Below are 22,501 nucleotides of genomic sequence, written 5' to 3' on the forward strand. Positions count from 1 at the left end.
TTTCTTAATATTATTTAATACCAAGTCCTTGTTCAGATTTTTTCATAATGTAAAAAATATCTTTTTATGGTTGATTTGTTTGCATCAGGGTCCAAAGAAAGTCCACACAATTGCATTTGATAAATGTTACTTACATCTGTTTTAATCCATGCCATTAATTGCTTCTGTCCTTAAGATAAATTCCAATAGAGATATAATTTTGAAATTATTATCTTATAGCCTCTTGAAATTGTGTGTGTGTGCTGGGGGGGCGTTATATTACCAACTTTATTTATTTATTTTTTACTCACAGACTTAGAGAACGAACTTACAGTTACGGGGCGGTGGGGGGGACGGGCTGGGGGTGGGGAGAGTCAGGGAGTGTGGGACTGACATGTACACGCTGCTGTATTTAAAATGGATAACCAACAAGGACCTACTGCATAGCACAGGGAACTCTGCTCAATATTATGTAACAACCTAATTGGGAAAAGAATTTGAAAAAGAATAGGTGCATGTATATGTATAACTGAATCACTTTGTTGTACACCTGAAACTAACTCAACATTGTTAATCAACTATACTCCAACATAAAATAAAAAGTTTAAAAAAATAACAACTTTATATATTGTTTCAGTTTTCAGTTTTTATGGATTGTCTTTTTTTTTTTTTTGAAATTTATTATTGTTATTTGCTTTATAATGGACAGAATAAGTTTAAATTCTAGCAGTGTTGCACTGTTACATACTTTCTCTCTTTTCTTGATTTACACACAGAAGAAGCTAGTATTTCTAAAGCAAAAAACTACCAATTATAAGATGAATAAGTTCTAGGAATCTTATGTACAGCATGATGACTACAGTTAACAACACCGTATTGTATATTTGAAAGTCGCTAAGAGAGTGGATCTTAAATGCTCTCACCACACACAAAAAATGGTAACTGTGTGAGGTGGTGGATATGTTAACTAACTTTTACTATAGTAATCATTTCACAATATATATGTATATGAAATCATCACATTGTACACCTTAAACTTACATAATGTTATATATGTTATTATATCTCAATAAAGCTAGAAAAAAATAAAGAAAAAGAATCCATTAATCATGTCTAATAATTAAGCTATTTGTCTATTGTTTTATTTTTTTATTAGGGGCCTTCAGAAGGAAGAAATTGTTTTGCTTACCCATGGAGATAGTGTAGACAAAGTAGCCGATGTATTCAAGGTTGTGGCACGTTCTGGGAATATTGTGGCAGGTAAAAATTCTAAAACTTGCAGATTTCATTGTAAAAAATTTATCTGAGAAGCCTATAAGCATATGTTTCTGTATGAGGTACTGTTTTTGATGTTTCTTATGTTTTTAAAGATATTGTAAATGTCGTAGGGTCAACCATTAATTTATGAAGGGTATTTAATAGTAGAAGGATTATCTAGAAGTCACTTACTAGTTTGCTCTGAAATACTTTTAAAAATATTTATTCTAATATGTTTTTCAGACATAAAATACAGCTATTACAACTCAGGAAAAATCTGAGAACTATTCACCTCTCCAGCATGCTGTATTCATAATTGTCCTTTGTTTATGCTTTTCTTAGGTATATATAGGCACGTATCTTGGATGCTATAAAACACCAGACTAAGCATTCAGGGCATTTCTCTGAACCAGGGTTGGCAGACTATTACCTGTGGGTCAAATCCAGCCTGTAGCCTGTTTTTGTATGTTTAGGAACTAAGAATGATTTTTACATTATTAAAGGGTTATAATAAACAACAGGGACTATATGTATGTGTCCCACCAAGCTTACAGTTTATACTATCTAACCCTTTGTAGGAAGTTTGCCAGCGCATGCTCTAAACCATTTTTTGTTCTCTGTTTTTTTTGAGGAAGAGGAGTTAATTTTCTGGCAGTTTGTGATTTTTTTTTTTTTTTTACTTGCTTACTTGAATAATTGTAATGTAAATAATCACTGGTAATCCTGGATATCTGCAAAAGAAAAAAGTGGGGTTATCAATAAAGTTCTTGTTTGATATGCTACACCTAAAAAGTTGAAAAAAAATTTGTAATGGATAAATTGAATTGAGTATTCTACCTGCAGTTACTTAACAGATTAATGTATTAGCATAGGAATTATCAGGAATGGTTTTTATATTGACAGGTTTTTATTTCGTATACGAGATCAATAGTGGTAGATGAGCTTATGTATTTTAATTCATTCAACAAATATCTGAGTACCCACATGTGCCAGGCACAGTTCTAGGTGCCAGTGAACAAAATGGACAAAACCTCTGTTTAATGTTATAGTTGGTGAGGGCAGAGATGGGGGAGGTGTGGGACAGACAGAACACAGATAAATACAAAATAAGTCGGGTGTTGGACCCGTTTAAATGCACTGAAAAAATAAATAGAAGAGAAGAGTATTGTGGAATGTGTGGTTAGGACTGTTACTGTTTTAGATGGGTTATTCAGAGATGGAGATGGTGTTCCTATTAGATGATATTAGACATGGAGGAAGTAAGTGCTGACCCTTTTGGGTATTTGGGGAAAGAGTAAATAGCAGTACAGAGTTCCTGGGATGGGACCTTGTTTAAGGAACAGCAAGGAAGCCACATGGTTACAGCAGAGTAAGCATGGAGTGTGTGGTAGAAGATGAGGTCAGAGAGGTTGTTGGGAACCAGAACACCAGGACCTTTGAGGCCATTGTGAAAATGTTGGCTTTACTCATAGTGAGGTGGAGTTTTGAACAAAGGAGAGAGAGACACAATCTGATTTCAGGATTACCCTGGCTACAGTGAGGAGGAAAGAGACCATTAAATGTAGAAGCAGAGACCAGCTAGAAATCTATGGTAGTAATCAGGAAAGGAGACTGCGTAAGGAACCGGGTGGTAGAGGTAGAAGTGCTTAGGAGTGATTGGGTTCTCATATAGATCTTATACATATTTTGTTAGATTTATACCAAAGTATTTCATTTGGGGGGGGCGTGCTAATGTTAATTGTATTTTTAATTTAAATTCCACTTGTTCATTGCTGGTGTATGGGAAAGCAGTGAACTCTTGTGTGTTAACCTTGTATCCAGCAACTTTGTTGTAATCATTTATTAGTTCTATTTCCTTTTCTTGTCCTATGGCATTAGCTAGGGCTTTTATTATGATGTTGAAAAGCAATGGTGAGAGGGAACATCCTTACTTTGTTCCTGATCTTAGTGGGAAAGTTTTGAGTTTCTCATGGTTAGGTATGATGTTAGCTGTAGGCTGTAGAAGATAGTCTTTATCAAATTGATGTCCCCCTCTATTTCTAGTCTCCTGAGAGTTTTAATCATGAATGGGTGTTTGGATCTATTTCATATGCTTTTTCTGCATCTATTGATATGATCATATAATTTTTCTTCTTTAGCCTATTGATGTGATGGATTACAGTAATTGGTTCTATTTCTGACAGAAGGATGTTGAAGTATCTTAACTGCAGTAGTTGATTCATGTATGTCTCCGTATAATTATATCAGTTTTTGCCTCATCTATTTTGATGCTTTCCTGTTAGGTGCACACGCATTAAGGATTATTATGTCTTCTTTAGGAATGAACCCCTTTATCATTATATATATGCCCCTCTTTATCCCTGATAACTTTTCTTGGCTGAAGTCTTCTCTGTTTGACATTAATGTATTTACCCATGCTATCTTATAATTAGTGTTATCATGATATATCATTCTCTATCCATTTACTTTTGATCTGTGTCTTTATATTTAAAGTGGATTTCTTGTAGACAACATATATAGTTAGGTTTTCTTCTTGATCCACTATGACAACCTCTGTCTTTTAATTGATGCATTTAGACTATTGGAGTTTAAAGTGATTATTGATAGTGTTGGATTAATATCTACTATATCTGTTACTGTTTTCTATTTGTTGTCCTTGTTCTTTGCTCGTATTTTTGTCTTCTATTCTTTTTCTCCCTTTTGTGATTTTAATTGAGCATTTTATGTGATCCCATTTTCTCTTTTCTGCATATCAGTTCTATTTCTTTTTTTACTTTTTTTAGAAAAAGTTGCCCTAGATTTTACAATATACATTTACAACTAACCCAAATTCTCTTTGAAATAACACTGTACCACTTCACAAGTAGTGTACCTTATAATAACAAAATAAACCTAATTCTTTTCTCTCATCCCTTGTACATTGCTGTCAATTCATTTCACTTAACAAGTAAGCATGAATAAGCCTATCTATCTATAAGCATACATAATTGTATCACTGTTGCTATTATTCTGAATAAAGTTATCTATTAGATCAATTAGGAAGAAGAAAGTTTTAATTTTACCTTTATTTATTCCTTCTCTGATGCTCTTTTTTATGTAGATCCAAGTTTCTGATCTTTATCATTTTCCTTCTCTCTAAAGAACTTTTTTTTTTAATTTTTGAATTTAATTTTATTTATCTTTTTTATACAGCAGGTTCTTATTAGTTATCTATTTTATACATATTAGTGTATACATGTCAATCCCAATCTCCCTATTCATCTCCCCCCCCCCCACAACTTTCCCCCCGTGGTGTCAATACGTTGGTTCTCTACATCTGTGCCTCTATTGCTGCCCTGCAAACCGATTCCTCTGTACCATTTTTCTAGGTTCCACATATATGCATTATTATACGATACTTGTTTTTCTCTTTCTGACTTACTTCACTCTGTATGACAGTCTCTACATCCATCTACATCTCTACAAATGACCCAATTTTGTTCCTTATTATGGCTGAGTAATATTCCATTGTATATATATGTACCACATCTTCTTTATCCATTTGTCTGTCGATAGGTATTTAGGTTGCTTCCATGACCTGGCTATTGTAAATAGTGCTGCAGTGAACATTGAGGTGCATGTGTCTTTTTGAATTACGGTTTTCTCTGGGTATGTGGCCAGTAGTGGGATTGCTGGGTCATACGGTAGTTCTATTTTTAGTTTTTTAAGGAACCTCCATACTGTTCTCCGTAGTGGCTGTATCAGTTTACATTCCCACCAACAGTGCAAGAGGGATCCCTTTTCTCCACACCCTCTCCAGCATTTGTTGGTACATTTTCTGATGATGCCCATTCTAACTGGTGTGAGGTGATACCTCATTGTAGTTTTGATTTGCATTTCTCTAATAATTAGTGGTGTTGAGCAGCTTTTCATGAGCCTCTTGGCCATCTGTATGTCTTCTTTGGAGAAATGTCTATTTAGGTCTTCTGCCCTTTTTTTGATTGGATTGTTTGTTTTTTTTACTGTTGAGCTGCATGAGCTGTTTATATATTTTGGAGATTAATCCTTTGTCCATTGATTCGTTTGCAAATATTTTCTCCCATTCTGAAGATTGCCTTTTTGTCTTGTTTATAGTTTCCTTTGTTGTGGAAAAGCTTTTAAGTTTCATTAGGTCCCGTTTGTTTATTTTTGTTTTTATTTCCATTACTCTAGGAGGTGAGTCAAAAAAGAGGTTGCTGTGATTTATGTCAAAAAGTGTTCTTCTTATGTTTTCCTCTAAGAGTTTTATAGTGTCTGGCCTTACATTTAGGCCTCTAATCCATTTTGAGTTTATTTTTGTGTATGGAGTTATGGAGTGTTCTAATTTCATTCTTTTACATGTAGCTGTCCTGTTTTCCCAGCACCACTTATTGAAGAGGCTGTCTTTTCTCCACTGTATATTCTTGCCTCCTTTATCAAAGATAAGGTGACCATATATGCGTGGGTTTATCTCTGGGTTTTCTATCCTGTTCCATTGATCTTTATTTCTGTTTTTGTGCCAGTACCATATTGTCTTGATTACTGTAGCTTTGTAGTATAGTCTGAAGTCAGGGAGTCTGATTCCTCCAGCTCCGTTTTTTTCCTGCAAGACTGCTTTGGCTATTTGGGGTCTTTTGTGTCTCCGAATTTTAAGTTTTTTTTTGTTCTAGTTCTGTAAAAAAATGCCACTGGTAATTTGATAGGGATTGCATTGAACCTATAGATTGCCTTGGGTAGTACAGTCCTTTTCACAATATTGATTCTTCCAATCCAAGAACATGGTATATCTCTGCATCTGTTTGTGTCATCTTTGATTTCTTTCATCAGTGTCTTATAGTTTTCAGAGTACAGGTCTTTTAACTCCTTAGGCAGGTTTATTCCTAGGTATTTTATTCTATTTGTTGCAGTGGTGAATGGGATTGTTTCTTTAATTTCTCTTTCTGATCTTTTGTTGTTAGTTTATAGGAATGGAAGAAATTTCTGTGCATTAATTTTGCATCCTGCAACTGTACCAGTTTCATTCATTAGCTCTAGTAGTTATCTGCTGGCATCTTTAGGATTCTCTATGTATAGTATGTCATCTGCAAACAGTGACAGCTTTACTTCTTCTTTTCCAATTTGTATTCCTTTTATTTCTTTTTCTTCTCTGATTGCCGTGGCTAGGACTTCCAAAACTATGTTGAATAATAGTGGCGAGAGTGGATATCCTTGTCTCGTTCCTGATCTTAGAGGAAATGCTTTCAGTTTTTCACCATTGAGAATGATGTTTGCTGTGGGTTTGTCATATATGGCTTTTATTATGTTCAGGTAGGTTCCCTCTGTGCCTACTTTCTGGAGAGTTTTTATCATAAATGGGTGTTGAATTTTGTCAAAAGCTTTTTCTGCATCTATTGACATGATCATATGGTTTTTATTCTTCAATTTGTTAATATGGTGTATCACATTGATTGATTTGCATATATTGAAGAATCCTTGCATCCCTGGGATAAATCCCACTTGATCGTGGTGTATGATCCTTTTAATGTGTTGCTGGATTCTGTTTGCTAGTATTTTGTTGAGGATTTTTGCATGTATATTCATCAGTGATATTGGTCTGTAATTTTCTTTTTTGCTAGTATCTTTGTCTGATTTTGGTATCAGGGTGATGGTGGCCTCATAGAATGAGTTTGGGAGTTTTCCTTCCTCTGCAATTTTTTGGAAGAGTTTGAGAAGGATGGGTGTTAGCTCTTCTCTAAATGTTTGATAGAATTCACCTGTGAAGCCATCTGGTCCCGGACTTTTCTTTGCTGGAAGATTTTTAATCACAGTTTCAATTTCATTACTTGTGATTGGTCTGTTCATATTTTCTATTTCTTCCTGGTTCAGTCTTGGAAGGTTATATCTTTCTAAGAATTTGTCCATTTCTTCCAGGTTGTCCATTTTATTGGCATGGAATTGCTTGTAGTAGTCTCTTAGGATGCTTTGTGTTTCTGCGTTGTCTGTTGTAACTTCTCCTTTTTCATTTCTAATTTTATTGATTTGAGTCCTCTCCCTATTGATGAGTCTGGCCAATGTTTTATCAATTTTGTTTATCTTCTTAAAGAACCAGCTTTTAGTTTTATTGATCTTGCTATTGTTTTCTGTTTCTATTTCATTTATTTCTGCTCTGATCTTTATGATTTCTTTCCTTGTGCTAACTTTGGATTTTGTTTGTTCTTCTTTCTCTAGTTCCTTTAGGTGTAAGGTTAGATTGTTTATTTGAGATTTTTCTTGTTTCTTGAGGTAGGTATGTATTGCTATAAATTTCCCTCTTAGCACTGCTTTTGCTGCATCCCATAGGTTTTGGATCATCGTGTTTTCATTGTCACTTGTCTCTAGGTATTTTTTGATTTCCTCTTTGATTTCTTAAGTGATCTCTTGGTTATTTAGTAACTTATTGTTTAGCCTCCATGTGTTTGTGTTTTTTATGTTTTTTTTTTCCCTGTAATTCATTTCTACTCTCATAGCTTTGTGGTTGGAAAAGATGTTGATATGATTTCAATTTTCTTAAATTTACTGAGGCTTGATTTGTGACCCAAGATGTGATCTATCCTGGAGAATGTTCCGTGTGCAAATGAGAAGAAAGTGTAATCTGCTGTTTTTGGATGGAATGTCCTATAAATATCAATTAACTCTATCTCGTCTATTGTGTCATTTAAAGCTTGTGTTTCCTTATTAATTTTCTGTCTGGATGATATGTCCATTGGTGTAAGTAAGGTGTTAAAGTCTCCCACTATTATTGTGTTACTGTTGATTTCTTCTTTTATAGCTGTTAGCAGTTACCTTACGTATTGGGGTGCGCCTATGTTGGGTGCATATATATTTATAATTGTTATATTTTCTTCTTGGATTGATCCCCCCTTGATCATCCTTCCTTGTCTCTTGTAACATTCTTTATTTTAAAGTCTATTTTATGTGATACGAGTATTGCTACTCCTGCTTTCTTTTGATTTCCATTTGCATGGAATATCTTTTTCCATCTCCTCACTTTCAGTCTGTTTGCGTCTGTAGGTCTGATGTGAGTCTCTTGTAGACAGTATATATATGGGTCTTGCTCTTGTATCCATTCATTGAGCCTGTGTCTTTTGGTTGGAGCATTTAATCCATTCACATTTAAGGTAATTATCGATATGTATGTTTCTATTAACATTTTCTTAATTGTTTTGGGTTTGTTTTTGTAGGTCCTTTTCTTCTTTTATGTTTCCCACTTAGAGAAGTTCCTTTAGCATTTGGTGTAGAGCTGGTTTGGTGGTGCTGAATTCTCTTAGCTTTTGCTTGTCTGTAAAGCTTTTGATTTCTCTGTCAAATCTGAATGAGATCCCTGCTGGCTAGAGTAATCTTGGTTGTAGGTTCTTCCCTTTCATCACTTTAAGTATATCATGCCACTCCCTTCTGGCTTGTAGAGTTTCTGCTGAGAAATCAGCTGTTAACCTTATGGGAGTTCCCTTGTATGTTCTTTGTCGTTTTTCCCTTGTTGCTTTCAATAATTTTTCCTTGTCTTTAATTTTTGTCAAATTGATTATGTGTCTAGGCGTGTTTCTCCTTGGGTTTATCCTGCCTGGGACTGTCTGCTCTTCCTGGATTTGGATGGCTATATCCTTTCCCATGTTAGGGAAGCTTTCAACTATAATCACTTCAAATATTTTCTTGGGTCCTTTCTCTCTTTGTTCTCCTTCTGGGACCCCTGTAATGCGAATGTTGTTGTGTTTAATGTTGTCCCAGAGGTCTCTTAGGCTGTCTTCATTTCCTTTCATTCTTTTTTTTTTATTCTGTTCTGCGGCAGTCAATTCCACCATTCTCTCTTCCAGGTCACTTATCTGTTCTTCGACCTCTGTTATTCTGCTGTTGTTTCCTTCTAGTGTATTTTTCATTTCCGTTGTTGTATTCTTCATCTCTCTTTCTTTGTTCTTTTATTCTTCTAGGTGTTTGTTCTTTAATTCTTCTAGGTCTTTGTTATACATTTCTTGCATCTTCTCGATCTTTGCCTCCATTCTTTTTCCGAGGTCCTGGATCATCTTCACTATCAGTATTCTGAATTCTTTTTTTGGAAGGTTGCCTGTCTGCATTTAATTGTTTTTCTGGGGTTTTATGTTGTTCCTTCATCTGGTACAAAGTCCTCTGCCTTTTCATCTTGTCTGTCTTTCTGTGAATGTGGTTTTCCTTCCAGAGGCTGCAGAATTGTAGTTCTTCTTGCTTCTGCTGTCTGCCCTCTGGTGGATGAGGCTATCTAAGTGTCTTGTGCAAGCTTCCTGATGGGACAGACTGGTGTTGGGTAGAGCTCTGTGTTGCTCTGCCTGGCAGAGCTCAGTAAAATGTTAATCTTCTTGTCTGTTGATGAGTGGGTCTGGGTTCCCTCCTGTTGGTTTTTTGGCCTGAGGTACCCAGCACTGGAGCCCACCCAGCTCTTCAGTGGGGCTAATGGCAGACTCTGGGAGGGCTCAAGCCAAGGAGTAATTCCCAGAACTTCTGTTGTCAGTGTCCTTGTCCCTATGGTGAGACACAGCCACCCCCCACCTCTGCAGGAGACCCTCCAACACTAGTAGGTAGGTCTGGTTCAGTCTCCTATGGGTCACTCCTCCTTCCCCGGATCCTGACGCACACACTACTTAGTGTGTGCCCTACAAGAGTGGAGTCTCTTGTTTCCCCCAGTCCTGTCGAAGTCCTGCAGTCAAATCACGCTAGCCTTCAAAGTCTGATTCTCTAGGAATTCCTCCTCCTGTTGCCGGACCCCCAGGTTGGGAAGCCTGACGTGTGGCTCAGTACCCTCACTCCAGTGGGTGGACTTCTGTGGTATAATTGTTCTCCAGTTTGTGAGTCACCCACCCTGCAGTTATGGGATTTACTTTTATTGTGATTACGCCCCTCCTACCGTCTCATTGTGGCTTCTCCTTTGTCTTTGGATGTGGGGTATCTTTTTTGATGAGTTCCAGTGTCTTCCTGTCAATTATTGTTCAGCAGTTAGCTGTGATTCCAGTGCTCTTGCAAGAGGGAGTGAGTGCACGTCCTTCTACTCCGCCATCTTGAACCAATCTTCCTAAAGAACTTCTTTTAATATTTCTTGCAAGGTAGTCTCCTGGCAACAAACAGCCTCAATTTTTGTTCGTTTGAGAAAGTTTTTTATTTTTCCTGCATTTTTGAAGTGTAATTTCTCAGGGCACAGAATTTTAGGTTGGTGGGTTTTTTTCTCCCAACTGTTTTTAAAATTTAACTTTTCCAGCTTTATTGAGGTATTATTGACAAAATTGTAAAATATTTAAAGGGTACAATGTGATGATTTGATATACATTGTGAAAGGATTTTTCCCCACTGAGTTAATTAACCCATCCATCACCTCACATACAGTTGATCCTTGAAAAACACGGTTTTGAACTGTGTGGGTCAACTTATACGTGGATTTTTTTCACTAAATGTGTCCTTCAGTATTATGTGATCTGTGGTTGGTTGAAACTGTGGATGTGGAATTGTAGATCCAGAGGACTGACTGTAAAGTTATATGCAGATTTTTGACGGCACAAAGGGTAGGTAACCCTAAGCCTTGCATTGTTCAAGGGTCAACTGTATTTACTTTTTTTTGGTGATAACATTTAATTTCAACTCTCTTAACGCTGTATTGGATCACTGAAATTTGCTATCAGCTATAGTCACCATGTTATACATTAGATCCTCAGACCTTATTCATCTTAAACCCAAGAATTTGTACCCTTTAACCAACCTCTCCCTATTCCCCTCATCCCCCAGTTCCTAGGTCACCACTTTTCTACTTTGCCACTTTTGATAGAGATTGAATTCAGTCTGTAGATTACTTTGGTGAGAATTGACATTTTAGTAGTAGTAATTCTTCTAATCCATGAACATGGAATATCTTTTTATTTTTTCCTTCCTCAGTTTCTTTCATCAAGGTCTTACAATGTTCAGTGTACAGATCTTTCACCTTTTTGGTTAAATTTATTCCTAAGTGTTTTATTCTTTTTGATTTTGTTGATGGCAATGTTTTCTTAATTTCTGCTGCTGATAGTTTGTTGTTGGTACACACACAATTGAGTTTTGTAGGTTGATTTTCTTTTCTGCAAGCTTGCTGAAATAATTTATTAGTTCTAACAGCATTTTGGTAGAATCTCTAGGGCTTCCTAGAGACAGTGTTGTGGCATCTGCAAATAGAGACAGTTTTACTCTTTCGTTTTAAATATGGATGATTTTATTTCTTTTTTCTGGCCTGACTGGTCTGGCTAGGACGTCCAATACTTTGTTGAATTCTTGTTTTGTTCCTGATCTTAGAAGAAAAGCTTTTCACCACTGAGTATGTTAATTGTGGACTTGTTGTATATGGCATTTATTATGTTGAGGTACGTTCCTTCTCTACCCAGTTTGTTGAGAGTTTTTATCATGTATGATGTTGAATTTTATCTATTGCTTTTTCTGTATCTATTGAGATGACCATATTTTTATCTTTCATTTTGTCAGTGTGATATATTATATCACACTGATTGTCAGATGTTGAAACCCTGGAATAATATCTCAGAGCCATAGATACGGGGAAGTACATGTCTATGTAAAACATCTAACCTAACATCTGCTGCTTTATAGATGATAAAGTATCAGAAACACATTAATCAAGTCAATGAAGTTATATTTGGTTAATAGTACCCAAGAAAGAAACACTTAGAATATTCTGATAGGTTTAATGTATGAGGATATTCTAATATAGAAAATTGGTACCTGCACATTGCATGTGAAGGCATATGGGACCGAGATCTAAAATCGAGTTATCACTGCATTAAATAGACAAGACAATTGCAGTGACCTAGGTAGAGAAGTGAGGGTACTGTGAATTATCTCTGTAGGACTTATTTCAAGGTCATGTAGTTCATTAATTGCTGTATAAGGAAAGACCTTTATAAAGCTGAACCATGGCAATGTAGTTTTTATTTGTATTTTTTTTCCCCATAGCTAAAAATCCACTAATTTGTATCAGTTTCCACATTTATGGAGGAAGAAGTTGTGAGGAATTACTGTGGGTTCTGGTTGAGTCTTTTCAATAGGAAAATTTTTAAATTTATGATTATTTTCTCTATAAAGGTATAGCAAATGAATCTAAAAAATTATATGGAGTCCAGTTCCACCCTGAAGTTGGCCTTACAGAAAATGGGAAAGTAATACTGAAAAATTTCCTCTTCGACATAGCTGGGTGCAGTGGGACCTTCACTGTGCAGAACAGAGAACTTGAGTGCATTCGAGAGATCAAAGAGAGAGTCGGCACATCAAAAGTTTTGGTAAGCAATTTACATCTGAAAGTCTATAAATTTATGTCAGTGATATTAGAACTCAGAGTTGGCTTACTCAGCATAGCCCTTAAATTTTGACTGGGTGATCATGTGCTTTTGAGTTGCACTGTTTCAGAGTGCTCTTTCAGTTACCATACATACCTTTTGTACAGACAGTGGTTGTTTTTGTTTTTGTTTTGTTTTGTTTTTTTGGCTGTGCTGCACAGCTTGTGGGATTTTAGTTCCCCGACCAGGGATTGAACCTGGGTCCTTGGCAGTGAGCATGGAGTCCTTACCACTGGACCACAGGGAATTCCCCAAACAGTGTTTTTAGGTAGTAATTTAAGCTGATAACTTTTATCTTCTTTTTCCTTATTCTACTCAGTTTGACTTTTCATTTCACCCTGTAGGTTTTGCTCAGTGGTGGAGTAGACTCAACAGTTTGTACAGCTTTGTTGAATCGTGCTTTGAACCAAGAGCAAGTCATTGCTGTGCACATTGATAATGGCTTTATGAGAAAACGAGAAAGTCAGTCTGTTGAAGAGGCCCTCAAAAAGCTTGGAATTCAAGTCAAAGGTATTGAACTCCAGAAAAGTTAATTTACGTGTCAGAACTTGTTTAATCAAATCTAACGTGTGATTAAGTGAGCACATTGCCTTAACCAAGTACAGTTTTCCCACTAAGCTGATGGTTGAAAATGTTTTTTATTTTTACCTTGTAATTACTTTTGGTTCAAGAGGGGTCACAGTATAAATTTGGAAACTTGATTACTCCTAATGTTATATATACATCAGTAAGTTACCATTTTCCAGCTACTATTCTGTTCTTTTTGTTCATCTTCTTAGGCCTTAACTGCTTTTACGTTTGTGGATATCTTTTATACTTTAAAAAAACAAGATGTAAGCAATAGCTATAGTGAAATTAAGTCAGTAGTTTAATGATATAAACTACATATTATTGATTTAATTGGAATTGATGCCAAAAGGTTGAGTATAAAATGAAGAGTTGTAGTTAAACATGAAGTAAAGATGAGTCTATTTCTTTCTCCTTTGGAAACGTCACTAAAATAACAGTACAGTCATAAAACATGTATAATGCCAGAAAGATGAGGAATAGGGAGGAGGTAATAGTAGTCTGATGGTTTCAACAAAATGTTGGAAAGTGAAAAGCAGATGGATTATGCAGATTTTGTCTGTTAAGCTAATGAAGCTTAAATTTCAGGACTGCTCACTAGCCAAGCCTTTCCCAAAATCTGGGGAAGGACCCTAGTAGTGTCTTCTCATAGTTACAATTTTTATGCAATTTGCAAGTAAGATATTTTAATAATTTGCAGTTAAGTTAGATTACTTTTTCTTTCCAGTCTAACTTGCTCTCTTTTGGGTGGTTTTGTAGTGGCTGCAGGCATTTTGGGATTGCTCTAAGAAAACATTGAGTTGGGGATACATTTAGTCCGGCTTTGGTGCTATATTTGTGATTTGCAGTGTTTCTGTGTATAGTTGATAGTTTATGTTAGCCGTGCTAGTATTAACTTGTGATTTGAAAAATGCCTGATTTGTTATTCTTTTTCTTGAAGGGGGCATCCAAATTGTTTAAGTTTCAGCCCCACAGAAATCTGCATCTGTCCTTGTTAATTGACATAGTAGAATAGAGGACTCCAAAACCTTGGGGTGTGGGGTGAGGGAAGGAAGGCAACAAAACAGAAGACTTATGTGTAGGCTCAGGAGTTGGAAACATTGGCTCCCCTATGGGGCCTGGTTCACTGGGTTAGCCTAAAATGGATTGGTTAAAAATCTGAGAAGCAGATCCTTTTTCCTGAAAACAGGAACACACTGCTGCTATCCCTCCTCATCAGAAGACTGTGGATTTATTCTCTAGAGACTCTAGGCTAAACAAGAGAGATTTTGGTCTTGGGCATATCAATACCAGGCATAGCTGAGGGTGGAAGTAAGATTAAGTAAAAATCTTATGTACTGAATTGTATCTCCCTCCCCCTTGCCACTTCCTCTATTCAAACTATCACAATGCTGATAAGCAGGAAATCGTAGGTGTCTTCTCTGGGTAATTGACCAGCTTAAGAGAAAGACCTACAAATTGACTGATGTCCTCCAGTGAAGTAGCCAGGTGCCTTGGCATCTTATAGTGAAGCCCACCAATTGTTCAGCCTTACTACCAAATAAAGATCCTAGTTTTTTTAATTCTTTGCTCTTTAAAAGGACAGCCAGGGGTGACGTTTGAGTGGGAGGCGGGGCCTAGGCTCAGGACACATACAGCCAGAAAAGACCTTCGGGGCAGGGCCTAGGCAGGGCGATATTCAAGAATGGGGTGGGGCCTCTGCTTAGGACCTCTGCAGAAGGGGAGAGGCAGCACGGCCAAAGGGGGGCCTCTGGAGTGTGGGGTTTGGAGAGACAGCAGAAGGTAGAAGAACTACAATCCTGCAGCCTGTTGAACAAAACCCACCTTCACAGAAAGACAGACAAAATGAAAAGGTAGAGAATTATGTACCAGATGAAGGAACAAGATAAAACCCCAGAAAAACAATTAAATGAAGTGAAGATAGGGAACCTTCCAAAAAAAGAATTCAGAATAACGATAGTGAAGATGATCCAGGACCTCGGAAAAAGAATGGAGGCAAAGGTCGAGAAGATCCAAGAAATGTTTAACTAAGACCTAGAAGAATTAAAGAACAAACACCTAGAAGAATTGAAGAACGAACAGATAAACAATACAATAACTGAAATGAAAAATACACTAGAAGGAAACAATAGCAGAATAACTGAGTCTGAAGAACAGATAAGTGACCTGGAAGACAGAATGGTGGAATTCACTGCCATGGAACCGAATAAAGAAAAAAGAATGGAAAGAAATGAAGACAGCCTAAGAGACATCTGGGACAACATTAAATGCACCAACATTCACATTATAGGGGTCCCAGAAGGAGAACAGAGAGATAAAGGACCCGAGAAAATATTTGAAGAGATTATAATCAAAAATTTCCCTAACATGGGATAGGAAAATGCCACCCAAGTCCAGGAAGCGCAGAGAGTCCCAGGAAGGATAAACCCAAGGAGAAACACGCCGAGACACATAGTAAGCAAATTGACAAAAATTGAAGACAGAAATATTATTAAAAGCAACAAGGGAAAAATGACAAAGAACAAGGGAACTCCCATAAGGTTAACAGCTGATTTCTCAGCAGAAACTCTACAAGCCAGAAGGGAGTGGCAGGATATATTTAAAGTGATGAAAGGGAAGAACCTACAATCAAGATTACTCTAGCCAGCAAGGACCTCATTCAGATTCGACAGAGAAATCAAAAGCTTTACAGACAAGCAAAAGCTAAGAGAATTCAGCACCACCAAACCAGCTCTACACCAAATGCTAAAGGAACTTCTCTAAGTGGGAAACATAAGAGAAGAAAAGGACCTACAAAAACAAACCCAAAACAATTAAGAAAATGGTCATAGGAACATACATATTGATAATTACCTTAAATGTGAATGGATTAAATGCTCCAACCAAAAGACACAGGCTCGCTGAATGGACACAAAAGCAAGACCCATATATATGCTGTCTACAAGAGACCCACTTCAGACCTACGGACACAAACAGATTGAAAGTGAGGGGATGGAAAAAGATACTCCATGTAAATGGAAACCAAAGGAAAGCTGGATAGCAATACTCATATCAGATAAAATAGACTGTAAAATAAAGAATGTTGCAAGAGACAAGGAAGTTCACCATATAATGATCAAGGGATCAATCCAAGAGGATATAACAATTATAAATATATAGTCACCCAGCATAGGAGCACCTCAATACATAAGGCAAATGCTAACAGCTGTAAAAGAGGAAATCGACAGTAACACAGTAATAGTGGGAGACTTTAACACCTCATTACACCAATGGACAGATCATCCAGACAGAAAGTTAATAAGGAAACACAAGCTTTAAACGAGTTAAGTGATATTTATAGGACATTCCATCCAAAAACAGCAGATTACACTTTCTTCTCAAGTGCACACAGAACATTCTCCAGGTTAGATCACATCTTGGGTCACAAATCAAGCCTTGGTAAATTTAAGAAAATTGAAATCATATCAAGCATCTTTTCCGACCACAGTGCTATGAGAATAGAAGTCAATTACAGGGAAAAAAATGTTAAAAAACACAAACACATGGAGGCTAAACAATAAGTTACTAAATAACCAAGACATCACTGAAGAAATCAAAGAGGAAATCAGAAAATACCTAGAGACAAATACCAAAAAAACCACGACAATCCAAAACCTATGGGATGCAGCGAAAGCAGTTCTAAGAGGGAAGTTTATAGCAATACAATCCTATCTCAGGAAACAAGAAAAATCTCAAATAAACAATCTAACCTTACACCTAAAGGAACTAGAGAAAGAAGAACAAACAAAACCCAGTTAGTAGAAGGAAAGAAATCATTTTCAGATCAGAAATAAATGAAATAAAAAAGGGGGAATGCTAACAAAGATCAGTAAAACTAAAAGCTGGTTCTTTGAGAAGATAAACAAAATTGATCAGCCTTTAGCCAGAGTCATCAAGAAAAAGAGGGAGAGGACTCAAATCAATAAAATTAGCAATGAAAAAGGTAATTTACAACAGACACCGCAGAAATACAAAGCATCCTAAGACACTGCTACAAGCAACTCTGTGCCAATAAAATGGACAACCTGGAAGAAATGGACAACTTCTTAGAAAGGTATAACCTTCCAAGACTGAACCAGGAAGAAATAGAAAATATTTCTATTTCTAATAGAAAATAGAACAATCCAATCACAAGTAATGAAATTGAAACTGTGATTAAAAATCTTCCTGCAAAGAAAAGTCCAGGACCAGATGGCTTCACAGGTGAATTCTCTCAAGCATTTAGAGAAGAGCTAACACCCATCCTTCTCAGACTCTTCCAAAAAACTTGAGAGGAAGGAACACTCCCAAAATCATTCTACGCGGCCTCCATCACCAGATACCAAAACCAGACAAATACACTACAAAGAAAGAAAATTACAGACCACTATCACTGATGAGTATACATGCCGAAATCCTCAACAAAATACTAGCAAATAGACTCTGACGACGCATTAAAAGGATCATAAACCATGATGAAGTGGGATTTATCCCAGCGTTGCAAGAATTCTTCAATATACACAAATCAATAAATGTGATACACTATGGTAACAAATTGAAGAATAAAAACCATATGATCATCTCAATAGATGCAGAAAAAGCTTTTGACAAAATTCAACAGCATTTTTGCTAAAAATAAAAACTGTCCAGAAAGTGGGCATAGAGGGAACCTATCTGAACATAATAAAGGCCATATACGACAAACCCACAGCAAACATCATTCTCAATGGTGAAAAAATGAAAGCATTTTCTCTAAGATCAGGAACAAAGCAAGGATGTCCACTCTCGCCGCTATTATTCAACATAGTTTTGGAAGTCCTAGCCATGGCAATCAGAGAAAAAAAATAAAAAGATACAAACTGGAAAAGAAGAAGTAAAACTGTCACTGCAGATGACATGATACTTATACATAGAAAATCCTAAAGATGCCACCAGAAGACTACCAGAGCTAATTAATGAATTTGGTAAAGTTGCAGGATACAAAATTAATGTACCGAAACCTCTTGCATTCCTGTACACTAACAACAAAAGATTAGAAAGAGAAATTAAGGAAAGAATTCCATTCACTATTTACAACAAATAGAATAAAATACCTATGAATAAACCTACCTAAGGAGTTGAAAGACCTGTACTCAGGCGGCTAAGAGTGCGGACCCCAGAGATGGGCATGAGACGCTAAGGCTGCTGCTGCAGCCACCAAGAATCCTGTGTGCAAGCACAGGTCACTATCCACACCGTCCCTCCTGGGAGCCTGTGCAGCCCGCCACTGCCAGGGTCCCATGATCCAGGGACAACTTCCCTGGGAGAACACACGGCATGCCTCAGGCTGCTGCAACGTCCCTGTGGCCTCTGACACCACAGGCTCACCCCGCATTCCGTACTCCTCCCTCCCCCTGGCCTGAGTGAGCCAGAGCCCACGAATCAGCTGCTCCTTTAACCCCGTCCTGTCTGAGTGAAGAACAGATGCCCTCAGGTGACCTACACGCAGAGGCGGGTCCAAATCCAAAGCTGAACCCCAGGAGCTGTGCGAACAAAGAAGAGAAAGGGAAATTTCTCCCAACAGCCTCAGGAGCAGTGGATTAAATCTCCACAATCAACTTGATGTACCCTGCATCTGTGGAATACCTGAATAGACAAGGAATCATCCCAAATTGAGGAGGTGGACTTTGGGAGCAACGATATATATATATTTTTTTCCCTTTTTCTCTTTTTGTGAGTGTGTATGTGTATGGTTCTGTGTGTGATTTTGTCTGTATAGCTTTGCTTTTACCATTTGTCCTAGGCTTGTGTCTGCCCGTTTTTTTTTTAATTACTTAAAAAAATTTTTTTTAATAATTATTTTTTATTTTAATAACTTTATTTTATTTTATTTTATTTTATTTTATCTTCTTCTTTCTTTCTTTTCTCCCTTTTTTTTCTGAGCCTTGTGGATGACAGGCTCTTGGTGCTCCAGCTAGGCGTCAGGACTGTGCCACTGAGGTGGGAGAGCCAAGTTCAGGACACTGGTCCACAAGAGACCTCCCAGCTCCACGTAATATTGAACGGCAAAAATCTCCCAGAGATCTCCATCTCAACACCAAGACCCAGCTCCACTCAATGACCAGCAAGACACAGTGCTGGGCACCCTATGCCAAACAACTAGTAAGACAGGAACACAACCCCATCCATTAGCAGAGAGGCTGCCTAAAATCATATTAAGGCCACAGACACCCCAAAACACACCACCAGATGTGGACCTGCCCACCAGAAAGACAACATCCAGCCTCATCCACCAGAACACAGACACTAGTCTCCTCCACCAGGAAGCCTACACAACCCACTGAACCAATCTTAGCCACTGGAGACAGACACCAAAAACAACGGGAAGTACGAACCTGCAGCCTGCGAAAAGGAGACTCCAAACACAGTAAGTTAAGCAAGATGAGAAGACAGAGAAACACACAGCAGATGAAGGAGCAGGGCAAAAACCAACCAGACCTAAAAAATGAAGAGCAAATATACAGTCTACCTGAAAAAGAATTCAGAATAGTGATAGTAAAGATGATCAAAAATCTTGGAAATAGAATGGAAAAATACAAGAAACGTTTAACAAGGACCTAGAAGAACTAAAGAGCAAACAAACAGTGATGAACAACACAAAAAATGAAATTTAAAATTCTCTAGAAGGGATGAATAGCAGAATAACTGAGGCAGAAGAACGGATAAGTGACCTAGAAGATAAAATAGTGGAAATAACTGCTACAGAGCAGAATAAAGAAAAAAGAATGAAAAGAATTGAGGACAGTCAGAGAACTCTGGGACAACATTAAACACACCAACATTCGAATTCTAGGGGTCCCAGAAGAAGAAGAGAAAAAGAAACGGACTGAGAAAATATTTGAAGAGATTATAGTTGAAAAGTTCCCTAATATGGGAAAGGAAATAGTTAATCAAGTCCAGGAAGCACAGAGAGTCCCATACAGGATAAATCCAAGGAGAAACACGCCAAGGCACATATTAATCCTACTATCAAAAATTAAATACAAATAAAAAATATTAAAAGCAGCAAGGGAAAAACAACAAATAACACACCAGGGAATCCCCATAAGGTTAACAGCTGATCTTTCAGCAGAAACTCTGCAAGCCAGAAGGGAGTGGCAGGACATATTTAAAGTGATGAAAGAGAAAAACCTACAACCAAGATTTCCCAGCAGGGATCTCATTCATATTTGTTGGAGAAATTAAAACCTTTACAGACAAGCAAACGCTAAGAGAATTCAGCACCACCAAACCAGCTTTACAACAAATGCTAAAGGAACTTCTCTAGGCAGGAAACACAAGAGAAAGAAAAGACCTACAATAACAAACCCAAAACAATTAAGAAAATGGTCATAGGAACATACATATCGATAATTACCTAAAATGCAAATGGATTAAATGCTCCCACCAAAAGACATAGAGTGGCTGAATGTATACAAAAACAAGACCCGTATATATTCTGTCTACAAGAGACCCACTTCAGAACTAGGGACACATACAGACTGAAAGTGAGGGGATGGAAAAAGATATTCCATGCAAATGGAAATCAAAAGAAAGCTGGAGTAACAATTCTCATATCAGATGAAATAGACTTTAAAAAAAAACTATTACAAGAGACAAAGAAGGACACTACATAATGATCAAGGGATCAATCCAAGAAGAAGATATAACAATTGTAAATATTTATGCACCCAACATAGGAGTACCTCAATACAAATGGCAGATGCTAACAGCCGTAAAAGAGGAAATCGACAGTAACACAATCATAGTAGGGGACTTTAACACCCCACTTTCACCAATGGACAGATCAACCAAAATGAAAATAAATAAGGAACCACAAGCTTTAAATGATACATTAAACAAGATGGACTTAATTGATATTTATAGGACATTCCATCCAAAAACAACAGAATACACATCCTTCTCAAGTTCTCATGAAACATTCTCCAGGATAGATCATATCTTGGGTCACAAGTCAATCCTTGGTAAATTTAAGAAAATTGAAATCATATCAAGTATCTTTTCCGACCACAATGCTATGAGACTAGATATTAATTACAGGGAAAAATCTGTAAAAAATACAAACACATGGAGGCTAAACAATACACTACTTAATAACCAAGAGATCACTGAAGAAATCAAAGAGGAAAGCAAAAATTGCCTAGAAACAAATGACAATGAAAACACGGCGACACAAAACCTATGGGATGCAGCAAAAGTAGTTCTAAGAGGGAAGTTTATAGCAATACATTCCTACCTTAAGAAACAAGAAACATCTCAAATAAACAACCTAACTTTACACCTAAAGCAATTAGAGAAAGAAGAACAAAAGAATCCCAAAGGTAGCAGAAGAAAAGAAATCATAAAGATTAGATCAGAAATACATGAAAAAGAAATGAAGGAAACGATAACAAAGATCAGTAAAACTAAAAGCTGGTTCTTTGAGAATATAAACAAAATTGATAAACCATTAGCCAGACTCATCAAGAAAAAAAGAGACAAGATTCAAATCAATAGAATTAGAAACGAAAAAGGAGAAGTAACAACTGACACTGCAGAAATACAAAGGATCATGGGAGAGTGCTACAAGCAACTCTATGCCAATAAAATGGACAACCTGGAAGAAATGGACCAATTCTTAGAAAGATACAACCTTCCAAGACTGAACCAGGAAGAAATAGAAAATATGAACAGACCAATCACAAGCACTGAAATTGAAACTGTGATTAAAAATGTTCCAACAAACAAAAGCGCAGGACCACATGGATTCACAGGTGAATTCTATTCAAACATTTAGAGACGAGCTAACACCTATCCTTTTCAAACTCTTTTCAAAAATATAGCAGAGTGAGGAACACTCCCAAACTCATTCTACCAGGCCACCATCACCCTGATACCAAAACCAGACAAAGATGTCACAAAGAAAGAAAACTACAGGCCAATATCACTGCTGAACATAGATCCAAAAATCCTCAACAAAATACTAGGAAACAGCATCCAACAGCACATTAAAAGGATCATACACCATGATCAAGTGGGGTTTATCCCAGGAATTCAAGGAATCTTCAATATACGCAAATCAACCAATGTGTTACACTGTATTAACAAATTGAAGGAGAAAAACCATATGATCATCTCAATAGATGCAGACAAAACTTTTGACAAAATTCAACACCCATTTATGATAAAAACCCTCCAGAAAGTAGGCATAGAGGAAACTTACCTCAACGTAATGAAGGCCATATATGACAAACACACAGCCAACATCGTCCTCAATGGTGAAAAACTGAAACCATTTCCAGTAAGATCAGGAAAAAGAC

The 22,501-nt window shown here is 37.0% G+C and overlaps 1 protein-coding gene across 1 annotated transcript in view; it reads left to right on the top strand.

Annotated features, from left to right (window-relative positions):
* The window catches only part of GMPS (guanine monophosphate synthase), a 90,674-nt gene that overhangs the window by 47,585 nt on the left and 20,588 nt on the right, over positions 1-22,501 (top strand). Inside the window, exons 5-7 of the mRNA XM_082459556.1 lie at positions 1,136-1,239; positions 12,328-12,521; positions 12,923-13,088. Coding sequence (XP_082315682.1) covers positions 1,136-1,239; positions 12,328-12,521; positions 12,923-13,088 — 464 coding nt within the window. The remainder of the gene's footprint in view (positions 1-1,135; positions 1,240-12,327; positions 12,522-12,922; positions 13,089-22,501) is intronic.

Source organism: Balaenoptera physalus (genome assembly GCF_965194825.1).
Source record: "Balaenoptera physalus genome assembly, chromosome: 4".
Classification (NCBI taxonomy): Eukaryota; Metazoa; Chordata; class Mammalia; order Artiodactyla; family Balaenopteridae; genus Balaenoptera; species Balaenoptera physalus.